This window comes from Beta vulgaris, chromosome 4 (genome assembly GCF_026745355.1).
Source record: "Beta vulgaris subsp. vulgaris cultivar EL10 chromosome 4, EL10.2, whole genome shotgun sequence".
Lineage (NCBI taxonomy): Eukaryota > Viridiplantae > Streptophyta > Magnoliopsida > Caryophyllales > Amaranthaceae > Beta > Beta vulgaris.
Window position 1 is genome coordinate 44,800,510 of NC_079205.1, and position 16,117 is coordinate 44,816,626.

Genomic DNA, 16,117 nt, shown 5'->3' on the forward strand with positions numbered 1-16,117 from the left:
ATGTACTTACAAATAAATCATAGTAATCATCCCGCAACTCAAGAATAAACATTTTGATAAACTTTCACTAATCACATTGTTCTCATGTTCATAAAAACATTTAAAGGAATTGCGGGTACTAGCAGTAGATTACCTTGATTGCAGAATAATATAATCCTCTTCTTATGTCCTTGATATCGTCCTTATTGACTCCGAGGAACGAGTTCTTTTAAGTTTCAAAACGAGTTTTATAAGTTAGAAATTAATGGAAAATATTAATAAGTGCTCCTTAAGTATGATTCTTAGTTTATAATATGGTTTATATTAGTTATAAAGTCTAGCTTATTTAGTGATTACGTAATAAACTGAAGTTATATAATAGTTTATCCAAACTTTATACTTATTTCTATAGAATACTTAAAAATCGAATAAAAGTATTACCTTCATTAGTCATATTATTATGTTATAAGTTTTATAACTTAATAGGGCACTCATATAAGTTAGTTACTTATTAAATAAAAATGACTTAATTTTTAAACTAGTTTAGAAATATATAAGGAAGCATGTTATAACTTAAATAATTTAAAGTTTGACTTTTATGTTTTTGAAGGACTAACTGTAAATAACATTTGCTGGACTTAGCTAACATATAATTTATAAGTGACTTAACTTAGTTATAAGTTGCATTATCAACACTATTATTACATAGCCAAAAGGGTTTAATAAATTAGGAAGTTAGTATATATAACATTATAAAGTCAACATTTTAGAAAACAATTGTAAAACATTAGACTCACCTCAAAAACAGAATACACACGCAGGGGAGGGGCTCGGCGTCGCGGCAGGGTCCGGCGAGGGCAGCGTTTCGAGGCGGCGAAGGCGACAGAAGGGCGGCGAGCAGCAAGGTGAGTGTGGTGGTGCTGTGCAGTTCGCGAAAGAGGAGAGAGAATGGGCGAGAGTGCAGGGGGGGGGGTCGAAGGGTGCGCGAGAGAGGAGGGCGACGGTCGACGGTTGGTCGGCTGGGTGTGGGCTCGCCAATGGTGGTCGGAAAGTGGGACGGGGTGGCTGTGAGGTGGTTGTGGTGGTGGCCGAAACAGAAGAACAGAGGAGTTAAAAGTTTTGAAAATTCTTGTCCCAAATTCTTTTAGTTGATTTTATTTTTTTCTGAATTGTTGTTGATTTGTGAGGAAATTTTCAAACTCAATCTCCCTATTTATAGAGGAATTGCTATCTCACAAGATGAATTTCAGAAATTAAAAATTCACCAAACCATGAGCATCCATGGTTTTTCAAGAAAACAAGAAGCTTAACCATTGTTTTTGAGTGAATTTCAGTGGGTTTAATGAGTTTGTGAGGGAAAAAGTATAATTATAAAATGTTTGCTGGTTTTGTAAAACAAGGGAAGAAGAGGAATTCCATGGCTTGAGAGTTGTAGTCTTACACGCCATTGACAAAGGAGGAAGATGATTTTCCTTTTTTCTTTTATTTCTTATTTACTGATGTTTGGTTGGGCTCATTTTATGAGTTGGAGTTTCTTTTGCTAATTTTATTACTCACATTATGTATTACATTCAATTTCCAAATTACTTACAAGGTTGACTAGAGACTTTAGAATTTTAATTTATGAACCTCATTATCCAAAATTACTAAACATAATATCTTAGAAATTGACTTACTAATTTTTATTTACTAAGATTGGTTCGCTTTTAGTTTATTAACTAAGATTAGTTATCAATTAAATAAAATTAGAACTTGGGGATATTACATCCTTCCCCTCTTAGAAAAAGTTTCGTCCTCGAAACTGAGCTCAGTTAGAACCTATATTATTGATAACATATCATTCATAAAAAATTCAATCCATATGATATATGCGAAATAAGCAATGTCATAAATCATTTCGTCAAACATTCAGATCATGTAGTATCATATAAATTTCAATTAAAGATTCATTACATAAAGATCATATCACCCTAAGAGAAAAGGTGGGGATATTTTGCTCTCATTTGTTCTTCTACTTCCCAAGTAGCTTCAGAAGTCAAGTGGTTAGCCCATAGAACTTTCACCATTTGGATCACCTTACTTCTCAGTTGCTTTTCTCTTCGGTCAAGTATTTCAATTGGTTTCTCCTCATAGGTCAAGTCATTTCGTAGCTGTAAAGGCTCGTGTCTAATAATGTGGCTCGGATCTGGGACTATTTGCGCAACATCGACACATGGAATACATTATGGACCTTGTCCAGGTCAGTCGGTAATGCTAACCGATATGCTACCTCATTAACCCGTTCTAAGATCTCATATGGTCCAATATACCTTGGACTCAGCTTCCCTGATTGGCCAAATCTCATGATTCCTTTCGTGGTGATATCTTCAAGAATACGTGATCTCCTACCATAAACTCCAATGGTCTTCTCCGTCGATCGCATAACTCTTTTGTCTACTCTGAGCTGCTTTCATTCTTGATTGTATCAATCGGATCTTATCTGTGGTTTCCTGAATCAATTCTGGACCTATGACACGTGCTTCATCAATATCGCTCCAGCACAGAGGCGTGCGACATTTCCTTCCATAAAGTGCTTCATAGGGAGCCATCCCAATAGTGGCTTGATAGCTGTTATTATACGAAAACTCCACCATAGGTAAGAATTTCTCCCAAGTTCCTTGAAAATCCAAAACACAAGCTCTAAGCATATCTTCCACAATCTGATTTGTCCTTTCTGTCTGTCCGTCTGTTGTCGGATGAAAAGCAGTACTAAAGTTAAGCCTTGTTCCTAGAGCTTTCTGTAACTCTTTCCAGAATTTCGCTTGAAATCTTGAATCACGATCAGAAACAATCGAGCTAGGCACTCCATGTATACTTACTATCGTGTTCATGTATAATTCAGCCAATCGATCCAAACTCCAGTTACTCTTCACAGCTAGGAAATGTGCCGACTTTGTCAACCGATCCACAATAACCCAAATGGAATTCATTCCCTTGGTTGACATAGGCAAACCCAAAATGAAATCCATCGATATGGAATCCCATTTCCACTTGGCACATCCAAAGGCTGCAACAACCAGCTGGCCTCTGGTGTTCTATTTTAATCCTCTGGCATGTTAAGCATTTAGCCACAAAGTCTGCTACTTCCTGTTTCATATTGCTCCACCAGTACACCTGCCTTAAATCCTTGTACAACTTATTTCCTCCAGGATGAATTGAGTATGGTGCATTGTGAGACTCAGTCAAAATCCTTTTCTTCAAATTTTCATCATTTGGAACACATAATCTCCCTTGAAACCTCAAAGTTCCATCTTCTTGGATCACAAAACCGGTGACTTCCCATTCTTCACATCCAACTTTATTCGTTCCAGTTGTGAATCCTTTCCCTGAGCTCCCTTTATTTCATCCATTAAGCACGGCCTTACCTCCATTGTATTCAAGCAAGCACCCTTTTTCCTCTGAATGAGTTCTACCTCCATCTTCATCAAATCATCATGAATGGCTCGAGGAATAGACAAGATTGTTTTCAGGTGAGATTTACGACTCAGGGCATCAGCAACTACATTAGCTTTTCCGGATGATATTGAATATCAAGATCATAGTCTTTCAGAATTCTAGCCACCTACGTTGCCTCATGTTGAGCTCTTTTTGGGTGAAGATATATTTCAGGCTTTTGTGATCAGTGAAAATTTGACACGAGGCTCCATATAAGTAATGTCTCCAAATTTTGAGGGCAAAGACAACAGCAGCAAGTTCAAGGTCATGGGTGGGATAATTTTGTTCATGTGTTTTGAGTTGGCGAGAGGCATATGCTATCACTTTCCCATTTTGCATTAAGACACAACCTAACCCGTGTTTGGAGGCATCACTATAGATAACAAATCCCTCGGTTCCAGATGGAAGGGTAAGAACAGGGGCAGTGGTGAGTCTTCTTTTAAGTTCTTGGAAGGCAGTCTCACACTCCTCAGTCCACTTATATTTGACATTCTTCCTCACAAGTTTGGTTATGGGTAAGGCAATTCTAGAGAAATCTTGCACAAATCTTTTGTAATAGCCAGCTAATCCCATGAAACTCCGAACTTCAGGAACATTAGTTGGTCTAGGCCACTCCACTATTGCTTTTATTTTCTCAGGATCCACCGACACTCCTTCTTCAGAAATAATATGTCCCAAAAATGATATCTTCTTGAGCCAGAATTCACACTTTGACAGCTTAGCATATAATTGATTTTCCACTAACATCTCCATTACTTTCCTCAAATGCTCCTTATGTTCCTCCATGTTCTTAGAGTACACTAAAATATCATCAATGAAAACAACCACAAACTTGTCTAGGTATGGCTTGAAGACACGGTTCATTAAGTCCATAAATACAGATGGTGCATTGGTTAACCCAAAGGGCATAACAACAAACTCATAATGGCCATACCGGGTTCTAAAGGCAGTTTTTGGAATATCCTCAGGCTTGATACGAAGTTGATGGTAACCAGACCTCAAATCTATTTTCGAAAAGACTTTTGCACCTCGAAGTTGATCAAACAAATCATCTATGCGGGGTAATGGGTACTATTTTTAATGGTGATCTTGTTTAATTCCCTATAATCAATGCATAACCTTAAACTTCCATCCTTTTTCTTCACAAATAAAACTGGCGCTCCCCAAGGTGACACACTCGGTCGAATATATCCTTTTTCAAGTAACTCATCTAATTGTTTCTTCAATTCTTGTAACTCGGTTGGGGCCATCCTATAGGGTGCCTTGGAAATGGGGGCTGCTCCTGGGATTATCTCGATGCTAAAATCTAATTCTCTTCGTGGAGGCATACCAGGTATCTCGTCGGGGAACACATTTGGGTAGTCACAAATCACAGGTATATCAGCTATGGAAGGTTTAGGGGAATTTACATCTATGACACTACAAAGGTACCCAAAATAGTCAAACTCAGGCATCTTTTGAGCTCTCAACCCATACACAATTTGGATTTGAGGTTTTGTCACAAACTTTTGGTATGAAATTCTACGCCCATCAGGTGCTTTAAGGGTCACACTCTGCTTAACACAATTAATGTCAGCCTCATATTTAGTCAACCAATTCATCCCCAAAATCACATCAAACTCAGATAACTCAAATTCTACAAGGTCAACTAGAAACTCAACTTTCCCCAACACAATTGGACAATTCCTATACATGACTCTACATCTCACAGTTTCACCAGTAGGTAGGGCAACATTTAGAGAGGAAAAGTCACATGATGGTTGCAAGTTCAGGCTTTTGGCAAACAATGGAGAAATGAAAGAATGTGAGGCTCCAGAATCAAATAAAACATGGACAGGCAAAGAATGGATAGAGAAGGTACCGGTAATAACAGTGTCATCATTCTCAGCTTCATCTTGCCTCATGACATAGATTCTTCCTGTGGTGCTTGTCGTGGTGGATTACGATATGCTCCGGCATTGTTGCTGCTTCGGTTGCGGTCAGTACCACCAGAAGTAGTCCCTCCTATGGCATTGGTGGTCCCTGGTGGCTTTGGGCACTCTCGAACATAATGCTCATGGCTTCCGCACCGATAGCAAGTGTTTGTGCCAATACGACACTCATTTGCTACATGACTCATTCTTCCACACTTAGTACACCCTTGGGATCTGTTTGCTGATGCCTTATAGTTGTTCTGGTGTTTGTTGCCTCCTTGTCCTCTGTAACCGAATTGATTGGTATCATTCCTCCTAAAGTTTTGGCCTCCTTGATAACCCTGATTCGGCCTTTTTGCTCCTCCTGGATTATCACTCCTTCCATCATTCCTCCTTTTAAAGTTACTATTTTGAGATTCTCGAAGCAATACTACCCGTTCCACATTAACGGCAACATCAACCATATCCTGATATGAAGTGAACCTTTGAGATGCCAACCTATCCTGATATTTGAGCTGAAGACCTCGCTCAAAGCGGTTCATCCTTGACTGCTCACTAGCTACTAGCTCAGGTGCGAACCTTGAAAGCTCCATGAACTTATTAGCATATTCCAAAACACTCATTGTACCTTGCTGTAAGTGAAGGAATTCATCTTCCTTCTGCTTCCTAAGTGAAGGAGGGTAAAATTTATCTCGCATCAAATCCTGAAGTTTACTCCATCCAAACCCAGGTTCATTTTTATTTTCCTTAACAATCTTCCACCATAAACTTGCTTGGCCCGTGAGATAAAATACAACAAAGTCTACCCTCCATTTCTCAGGGCATTGCAAGGTTTCAAACAGCTGATCAATGCGATTAATCCAATCTTCAAACGCCACTGGATCAGGCTTACCATCATATAAAGGTGGGTTAAGAGATGAGAACTTTTGAACATCGCAGCGCTCTCATTTTCATTAGTAACTACCTTCCTCCGGGATTCTTGGATTAACTCAGCTAACATAGTGCTCATATTTTCCAACCTTTCCATCCTTTCTGCATTTCTGTCTAAAGGTTCATAATCATCATCCTGGTCATCCTCTATATGCACATCCTCCACGTGCACATTTTCAGCATCGTTTGTAACATCGTTGTTGACATCAACGGTCGACATTCAGCATGTCAAATTACAGTTACGTTGAAATAAAATTATAAAATATTCCCATTTCCCACATCCTACGCTCACACTCATTATAAACATTTTTAGTTTTCAATTTACTTAATTTAATTTAACCATAATTCCTTATTTTATCTATAATTTAACCAATGTACCTTTGAATCTTCTTTATAACTTAGATATTTTTATTTAACGTAAAACCATGGGGTTAAACGTTATGGTTCAGAACCGTTTGCTCGGATACCACTCTGTAATGCCCCGACTACTAATTCACTATTTAAGATAATCTAATTAGCAGCGGAATACCTATTTAGTCGAGGCATTACTGCCGCACCTTCGGTTAGGAAGGTGCAAGGCCACAATCATATAACATATTTAAACATTATGAGATAATAGTGATACTTAAACATGTTATGATATAATAAAGTAAACAACGTTAACGTTACATGACATGACAATGATAATTTATATTAAAGTATATGGTCTTACATTCTAGTTAAGTTAACCTTACAAGTTAGTAGCACTATTACTAGATGATTTAATAAGGTGGTAATCCTTGCCACTACGCAGTACCATCGTCCCCAGCAGTACCTAAAACATAAATACAAAACGTTATGCCGAGGCCCAGTAACAAGCTACTCCAGCAACGTAAATTCATTTCAACTCATTTTATTTGCAAACAGGGGGAAAGAATAACTCAAACATTTGTCGAAATACCATTCATTCAGCTTTACCTTTATAAGCCATTAATCCTTTTATCCATTTTTCTTACACTGGTTGCTGCAAAATCAGTCAGCTCTGGGACGTCTCCCAGCCATGTGTATGCACCACTGTGCAACGCTGTGTCCCGGGCATTACCCTACACCAGTAACGGGCCAGTGCCCTAATAAACAGTAATGGGCCAGTGCCCCAATAAACAGCTCGGTACGTATACGACCGCCAATCAGCTCAGCAAACCAGTTCTTTCACTTTACGTTATCATGTTTCGTTACTTTTAATATTCATAGGTGATAAACATCAGTCATTTATCTCAGCTCTACCTCAATAATTAAGGTAGCAAAATCATTTCATCTCATATTAACTTTTCATAAATCATAGGCCATGATAATCCATCCAGTTCATGAAACTCATAGAATGTACTTACAAATAAATCATAGTAATCATCCCGCAACTCAAGAATAAACATTTTGATAAACTTTCACTAAATCACATTGTTCTCATGTTCATAAAAACATTTAAAGGGAATTGCGGGTACTAGCAGTAGATGTTACCTTGATTGCAGAATAATAATAATCCTCTTCTTATGTCCTTGATATCGTCCTTATTGAGCTCCGAGGAACGAGTTCTTTTAAGTTTCAAAACGAGTATTTTATAAGTTAGAAATTAATGGAAAATATTAACATAAGTGCTCCTTAAGTATGATTCTTAGTTTATAATATGGTTTATATTAGTTATAAAGTCTAGCTTATTTAGTGATTACGTAATAAACTGAAGTTATAATAGTTTATCCAAACCTTTATACTTATTTCTATAGATATTACTTAAAAATCGAATAAAAGTATTATCCTTCAATTAGTCATATTATTATGTTATAAGTTTTATAACTTAATAGGGCACTCATATAAGTTAGTTACTTATTAAAATTAGAAGTGACTATAATTTTTAAACTAGTTTAGAAATATATAAGGAAGCATGTTATAACTTAAATAATTTAAAGTTTGACTATTTATGTTTTTGAAGGACTAACTGTAAATAACATTTGCTGGACTTAGCTAACATATAATTTATAAGTGACTTAACTTAGTTATAAGCTTGCATTATCAACACTATTATTACATAGCCAAAAGGGTTTAATAAATTAGGAAGTTAGTATATATAACATTATAAAGTCAACATTTTAGAAAACAATTGTAAAACATTAGACTCACCTCAAAAACAGAATACACACGCAGGGGAGGGGGCTCGGCGTCGCGGCAGGGGTCCGGCGAGGGCAGCGTTCCGAGGCGGCGAAGGCGACAGAAGGGCGGCGAGCAGCAAGGTGAGTGTGGTGGTGCTGTGCAGTTCGCGAAAGAGGAGAGAGAATGGGCGAGAGTGCAGGGGGGGGGTCGAAGGGTGCGCGAGAGAGGAGGGCGACGGTCGACGGTTGGTCGGCTGGGTGTGGGCTCGCCAATGGTGGTCGGAAAGTGGGACGGGGTGGCTGTGAGGTGGTTGTGGTGGTGGCCGAAACAGAAGAACAGAGGAGTTAAAAGTTTTGAAAATTCTTGTTCCAAATTCTTTTAGTTGATTTTATTTTTTTCTGAATTGTTGTTGATTTTGTGTGGAAAATTTCAAACTCAATCTCCCTATTTATAGAGGAATTGCTATCTCACAAGATGAATTTCAGAAATTAAAAATTCACCAAACCATGAGCATCCATGGTTTTTCAAGAAAACAAGAAGCTTAACCATTGTTTTTGAGTGAATTTCAGTGGGTTTAATGAGTTTGTGAGGGAAAAAGTATAATTATAAAATGTTTGCTGGTTTTGTAAAACAAGGGAAGAAGAGGAATTCCATGGCTTGAGAGTTGTAGTCTTACACGCCATTGACAAAGGAGGAAGATGATTTTCCTCTTTTTCTTTTATTTCTTATTTACTGATGTTTGGTTGGGCTCATTTTATGAGTTGGAGTTTCTTTTGCTAATTTTATTACTACATTATGTATTACATTCAATTTCCAAATTACTTACAAGGTTGACTAGAGACTTTAGAATTTTAATTTATGAACCTCATTATCCAAAATTACTAAACATAATATCTTAGAAATTGACTTACTAATTTTTATTTACTAAGATTGGTTCGCTTTTAGTTTATTAACTAAGATTAGTTATCAATTAAATAAAATTAGAACTTGGGGATATTACATCCTTCCCCTCTTAGAAAAAGTTTCGTCCTCGAAACTTGAGCTCAGTTAGAACCTATATCATTGATAACATATTCATTCAAAAAAATTCAATCCATATGATATATGCGAAATAAGCAATGTCATAAATCATTTCGTCAAACATTCAGATCATGTAGTATCATATAAATTTCAATTAAAGCTATCATTACATAAAGATCATATCACCCTAAGAGAAAAGGTGGGGATATTTTGCTCTCATTTGTTCTTCTACTTCCCAAGTAGCTTCAGAAGTCAAGTGGTTAGCCCATAGAACTTTCACCATTTGGATCACCTTACTTCTCAGTTGCTTTTCTCTTCGGTCAAGTATTTCAATTGGTTTCTCCTCATAGGTCAAGTCATTTCGTAGCTGTAAAGGCTCGTGTCTAATAATGTGGCTCGGATCTGGGACGTATTTGCGCAACATCGACACATGGAATACATTATGGACCTTGTCCAGGTCAGTCGGTAATGCTAACCGATATGCTACCTCATTAACCCGTTCTAAGATCTCATATGGTCCAATATACCTTGGACTCAGCTTCCCTGATTGGCCAAATCTCATGATTCCTTTCGTGGTGATATCTTCAAGAATACGTGATCTCCTACCATAAACTCCAATGGTCTTCTCCGTCGATCCGCATAACTCTTTTGTCTACTCTGAGCTGCTTTCATTCTTGATTGTATCAATCGGATCTTATCTGTGGTTTCCTGAATCAATTCTGGACCTATGACACGTGCTTCATCAATATCGCTCCAGCACAGAGGCGTGCGACATTTCCTTCCATAAAGTGCTTCATAGGGAGCCATCCCAATAGTGGCTTGATAGCTGTTATTATACGAAAACTCCACCATAGGTAAGAATTTCTCCCAAGTTCCTTGAAAATCCAAAACACAAGCTCTAAGCATATCTTCCACAATCTGATTTGTCCTTTCTGTCTGTCCGTCTGTTGTCGGATGAAAAGCAGTACTAAAGTTAAGCCTTGTTCCTAGAGCTTTCTGTAACTCTTTCCAGAATTTCGCTTGAAATCTTGAATCACGATCAGAAACAATCGAGCTAGGCACTCCATGTAATCTTACTATCGTGTTCATGTATAATTCAGCCAATCGATCCAAACTCCAGTTACTCTTCACAGCTAGGAAATGTGCCGACTTTGTCAACCGATCCACAATAACCCAAATGGAATTCATTCCCTTGGTTGACATAGGCAAACCCAAAATGAAATCCATCGATATGGAATCCCATTTCCACTTTGGCACATCCAAAGGCTGCAACAACCAGCTGGCCTCTGGTGTTCTATTTTAATCCTCTGGCATGTTAGGCATTTAGCCACAAAGTCTGCTACTTCCTGTTTCATATTGCTCCACCAGTACACCTGCCTTAAATCCTTGTACAACTTATTTCCTCCAGGATGAATTGAGTATGGTGCATTGTGAGACTCAGTCAAAATCCTTTTCTTCAAATTTTCATCATTTGGAACACATAATCTCCCTTGAAACCTCAAAGTTCCATCTTCTTGGATCACAAAACCAGTGACTTCCCATTCTTCACATCCAACTTTATTCGTTCCAGTTGTGAATCCTTTCCCTGAGCTCCCTTTATTTCATCCATTAAGCAGGCCTTACCTCCATTGTATTCAAGCAAGCACCTTTTTCCTCTGAATGAGTTCTACCTCCATCTTCATCAAATCATCATGAATGGCTCGAGGAATAGACAGATTGTTTTCAGGTGAGATTTACGACTCAGGGCATCAGCAACTACATTAGCTTTTCCGGATGATATTGAATATCAAGATCATAGTCTTTCAGAATTCTAGCCACCTACGTTGCCTCATGTTGAGCTCTTTTTGGGTGAAGATATATTTCAGGCTTTTGTGATCAGTGAAAATTTGACACGAGGCTCCATATAAGTAATGTCTCCAAATTTTGAGGGCAAAGACAACAGCAGCAAGTTCAAGGTCATGGGTGGGATAATTTTGTTCATGTGTTTTGAGTTGGCGAGAGGCATATGCTATCACTTTCCCATTTTGCATTAAGACACAACCTAACCCGTGTTTGGAGGCATCACTATAGATAACAAATCCCTCGGTTCCAGATGGAAGGGTAAGAACAGGGGCAGTGGTGAGTCTTCTTTTAAGTTCTTGGAAGGCAGTCTCACACTCCTCAGTCCACTTATATTTGACATTCTTCCTCACAAGTTTGGTTATGGGTAAGGCAATTCTAGAGAAATCTTGCACAAATCTTTTGTAATAGCCAGCTAATCCCATGAAACTCCGAACTTCAGGAACATTAGTTGGTCTAGGCCACTCCACTATTGCTTTTATTTTCTCAGGATCCACCGACACTCCTTCTTCAGAAATAATATGTCCCAAAAATGATATCTTCTTGAGCCAGAATTTACACTTTGACAGCTTAGCATATAATTGATTTTCCACTAACATCTCCATTACTTTCCTCAAATGCTCCTTATGTTCCTCCATGTTCTTAGAGTACACTAAAATATCATCAATGAAAACAACCACAAACTTGTCTAGGTATGGCTTGAAGACACGGTTCATTAAGTCCATAAATACAGATGGTGCATTGGTTAACCCAAAGGGCATAACAACAAACTCATAATGGCCATACCGGGTTCTAAAGGCAGTTTTTGGAATATCCTCAGGCTTGATACGAAGTTGATGGTAACCAGACCTCAAATCTATTTTCGAAAAGACTTTTGCACCTCGAAGTTGATCAAACAAATCATCTATGCGGGGTAATGGGTACTTATTTTTAATGGTGATCTTGTTTAATTCCCTATAATCAATGCATAACCTTAAACTTCCATCCTTTTTCTTCACAAATAAAACTGGCGCTCCCCAAGGTGACACACTCGGTCGAATATATCCTTTTTCAAGTAACTCATCTAATTGTTTCTTCAATTCTTGTAACTCGGTTGGGGCCATCCTATAGGGTGCCTTGGAAATGGGGGCTGCTCCTGGGATTATCTCGATGCTAAAATCTAATTCTCTTCGTGGAGGCATACCAGGTATCTCGTGGGGAACACATTTGGGTAGTCACAAATCACAGGTATATCAGCTATGGAAGGTTTAGGGGAATTTACATCTATGACACTACAAAGGTACCCAAAATAGTCAAACTCAGGCATCTTTTGAGCTCTCAACCCATACAATTTGGATTTGAGGTTTTGTCACAAACTTTTGGTATGAAATTCTACGCCCATCAGGTGCTTTAAGGGTCACACTCTGCTTAACACAATTAATGTCAGCCTCATATTTAGTCAACCAATTCATCCCCAAAATCACATCAAACTCAGATAACTCAAATTCTACAAGGTCAACTAGAAACTCAACTTTCCCCAACACAATTGGACAATTCCTATACATGACTCTACATCTCACAGTTTCACCAGTAGGTAGGGCAACATTTAGAGAGGAAAAGTCACATGATGGTTGCAAGTTCAGGCTTTTGGCAAACAATGGAGGAAATGAAAGAATGTGAGGCTCCAGAATCAAATAAAACATGGACAGGCAAAGAATGGATAGAGAAGGTACCGGTAATAACAGTGTCATCATTCTCAGCTTCATCTTGCCTCATGACATAGATTCTTCCTGTTGGTGCTTGTCGTGGTGGATTACGATATGCTCCGGCATTGTTGCTGCTTCGGTTGCGGTCAGTACCACCAGAAGTAGTCCCTCCTATGGCATTGGTGGTCCCTGGTGGCTTTGGGCACTCTCGAACATAATGCTCATGGCTTCCGCACCGATAGCAAGTGTTTGTGCCAATACGACACTCATTTGCTACATGACTCATTCTTCCACACTTAGTACACCCTTGGGATCTGTTTGCTGATGCCTTATAGTTGTTCTGGTGTTTGTTGCCTCCTTGTCCTCTGTAACCGAATTGATTGGTATCATTCCTCCTAAAGTTTTGGCCTCCTTGATAACCCTGATTCGGCCTTTTTGCTCCTCCTGGATTATCACTCCTTCCATCATTCCTCCTTTTAAAGTTACTATTTTGAGATTCTCGAAGCAATACTACCCGTTCCACATTAACGGCAACATCAACCATATCCTGATATGAAGTGAACCTTTGAGATGCCAACCTATCCTGATATTTGAGCTGAAGACCTCGCTCAAAGCGGTTCATCCTTGACTGCTCACTAGCTACTAGCTCAGGTGCGAACCTTGAAAGCTCCATGAACTTATTAGCATATTCCAAAACACTCATTGTACCTTGCTGTAAGTGAAGGAATTCATCTTCCTTCTGCTTCCTAAGTGAAGGAGGGTAAAATTTATCTCGCATCAAATCCTGAAGTTTACTCCATCCAAACCCAGGTTCATTTTTATTTCCTTAACAATCTTCCACCATAAACTTGCTTGGCCCGTGAGATAAAATACAACAAAGTCTACCCTCCATTTCTCAGGGCATTGCAAGGTTTCAAACAGCTGATCAATGCGATTAATCCAATCTTCAAACGCCACTGGATCAGGCTTACCATCATATAAAGGTGGGTTAAGAGATGAGAACTTTTTGAACATCGCAGCGCTCTCATTTTCATTAGTAACTACCTTCCTCCGGGATTCTTGGATTAACTCAGCTAACATAGTGCTCTATTTTCCAACCTTTCCATCCTTTCTGCATTTCTGTCTAAAGGTTCATAATCATCATCCTGGTCATCCTCTATATGCACATCCTCCACGTGCACATTTTCAGCATCGTTTGTAACATCGTTGTTGACATCAACGGTCGACATTCAGCATGTCAAATTACAGTTACGTTGAAATAAAATTATAAAATATTCCCATTTCCCACATCCTACGCTCACACTCATTATAAACATTTTAGTTTTCAATTTACTTAATTTAATTTAACCATAATTCCTTATTTTATCTATAATTTAACCAATGTACCTTTGAATCTTCTTTATAACTTAGATATTTTTATTTAACGTAAAACCATGGGGTTAAACGTTATGGTTCAGAACCGTTTGCTCGGATACCACTCTGTAAGCCCCGACTACTAATTCACTATTTAAGATAATCTAATTAGCAGCGGAATACCTATTTAGTCGAGGCATTACTGCCGCACCTTCGGTTAGGAAGGTGCAAGGCCACAATCATATAACATATTTAAACATTATGAGATAATAGTGATAACTTAAACATGTTATGATATAATAAAGTAAACAACGTTAACGTTACATGACATGACAATGATAATTTATATTAAAGTATATGGTCTTACATTCTAGTTAAGTTAACCTTACAAGTTAGTAGCACTATTACTAGATGATTTAATAAGGTGGTAATCCTTGCCACTACGCAGTACCATCGTCCCCAGCAGTACCTAAAACATAAATACAAAACGTTATGAGCCGAGGCCCAGTAACAAGCTACTCCAGCAACGTAAATTCATTTCAACTCATTTTATTTGAAACAGGGGGAAAGAATAACTCAAACATTTGTCGAAATACCATTCATTCAGCTTTACCTTTATAAGCCATTAATCCTTTTATCCATTTTTCTTACACTGGTTGCTGCAAAATCAGTCAGCTCTGGGACGTCTCCCAGCCATGTGTATGCACCACTGTGCAACGCTGTGCCCGGGCATTACCCTACACCAGTAACGGGCCAGTGCCCTAATAAACAGTAATGGGCCAGTGCCCCAATAAACAGCTCGGTACGTATACGACCGCCAATCAGCTCAGCAAACCAGTTCTTTCACTTTACGTTATCATGTTTCGTTACTTTTAATATTCATAGGTGATAAACATCAGTCATTTATCTCAGCTCTACCTCAATAATTAAGGTAGCAAAATCATTTCATCTCATATTAACTTTTCATAAATCATAGGCCATGATAATCCATCCAGTTCATGAAACTCATAGAATGTACTTACAAATAAATCATAGTAATCATCCCGCAACTCAAGAATAAACATTTTGATAAACTTTCACTAAATCACATTGTTCTCATGTTCATAAAAACATTTGAAGGGAATTGCGGGTACTAGCAGTAGATGTTACCTTGATTGCAGAATAATAATAATCCTCTTCTTATGTCCTTGATATCGTCCTTATTGAGCTCCGAGGAACGAGTTCTTTTAAGTTTCAAAACGAGTATTTTATAAGTTAGAAATTAATGGAAAATATTAACATAAGTGCTCCTTAAGTATGATTCTTAGTTTATAATATGGTTTATATTAGTTATAAAGTCTAGCTTATTTAGTGATTACGTAATAAACTGAAGTTATAATAGTTTATCCAAACCTTTATACTTATTTCTATAGATATTACTTAAAAATCGAATAAAAGTATTATCCTTCAATTAGTCATATTATTATGTTATAAGTTTTATAACTTAATAGGGCACTCATATAAGTTAGTTACTTATTAAAATTAGAAGTGACTATAATTTTTAAACTAGTTTAGAAATATATAAGGAAGCATGTTATAACTTAAATAATTTAAAGTTTGACTATTTATGTTTTTGAAGGACTAACTGTAAATAACATTTGCTGGACTTAGCTAACATATAATTTATAAGTGACTTAACTTAGTTATAAGCTTGCATTATCAACACTATTATTACATAGCCAAAAGGGTTTAATAAATTAGGAAGTTAGTATATATAAACATTATAAAGTCAACATTTTAGAAAACAATTGTAAAACATTAGAC

General features: G+C 37.7%; 1 protein-coding gene and 1 long non-coding RNA gene across 2 annotated transcripts; both read right to left on the reverse strand.

The window, feature by feature from the left end:
- Window positions 1–11,345: 11,345 nt before the first annotated feature.
- LOC130591274 (uncharacterized) lies at window positions 11,346–13,783 on the reverse strand. Its single transcript, XM_057394317.1, has one exon. It carries the CDS (start codon window positions 13,737–13,739, stop codon window positions 12,876–12,878), a length of 864 nt encoding a protein of 287 aa, XP_057250300.1. The 5' UTR covers window positions 13,740–13,783; the 3' UTR covers window positions 11,346–12,875.
- Window positions 13,784–14,611: 828 nt separating this feature from the next.
- On the reverse strand, window positions 14,612–15,764 carry LOC130591275 (uncharacterized). The gene is made up of 2 exons (XR_008969076.1): window positions 15,464–15,764; window positions 14,612–14,783 (listed from the first exon to the last, which is right to left on the reverse strand). It is a non-coding gene; the product is annotated as an uncharacterized LOC130591275 (long non-coding RNA).
- Window positions 15,765–16,117: the final 353 nt, after the last annotated feature.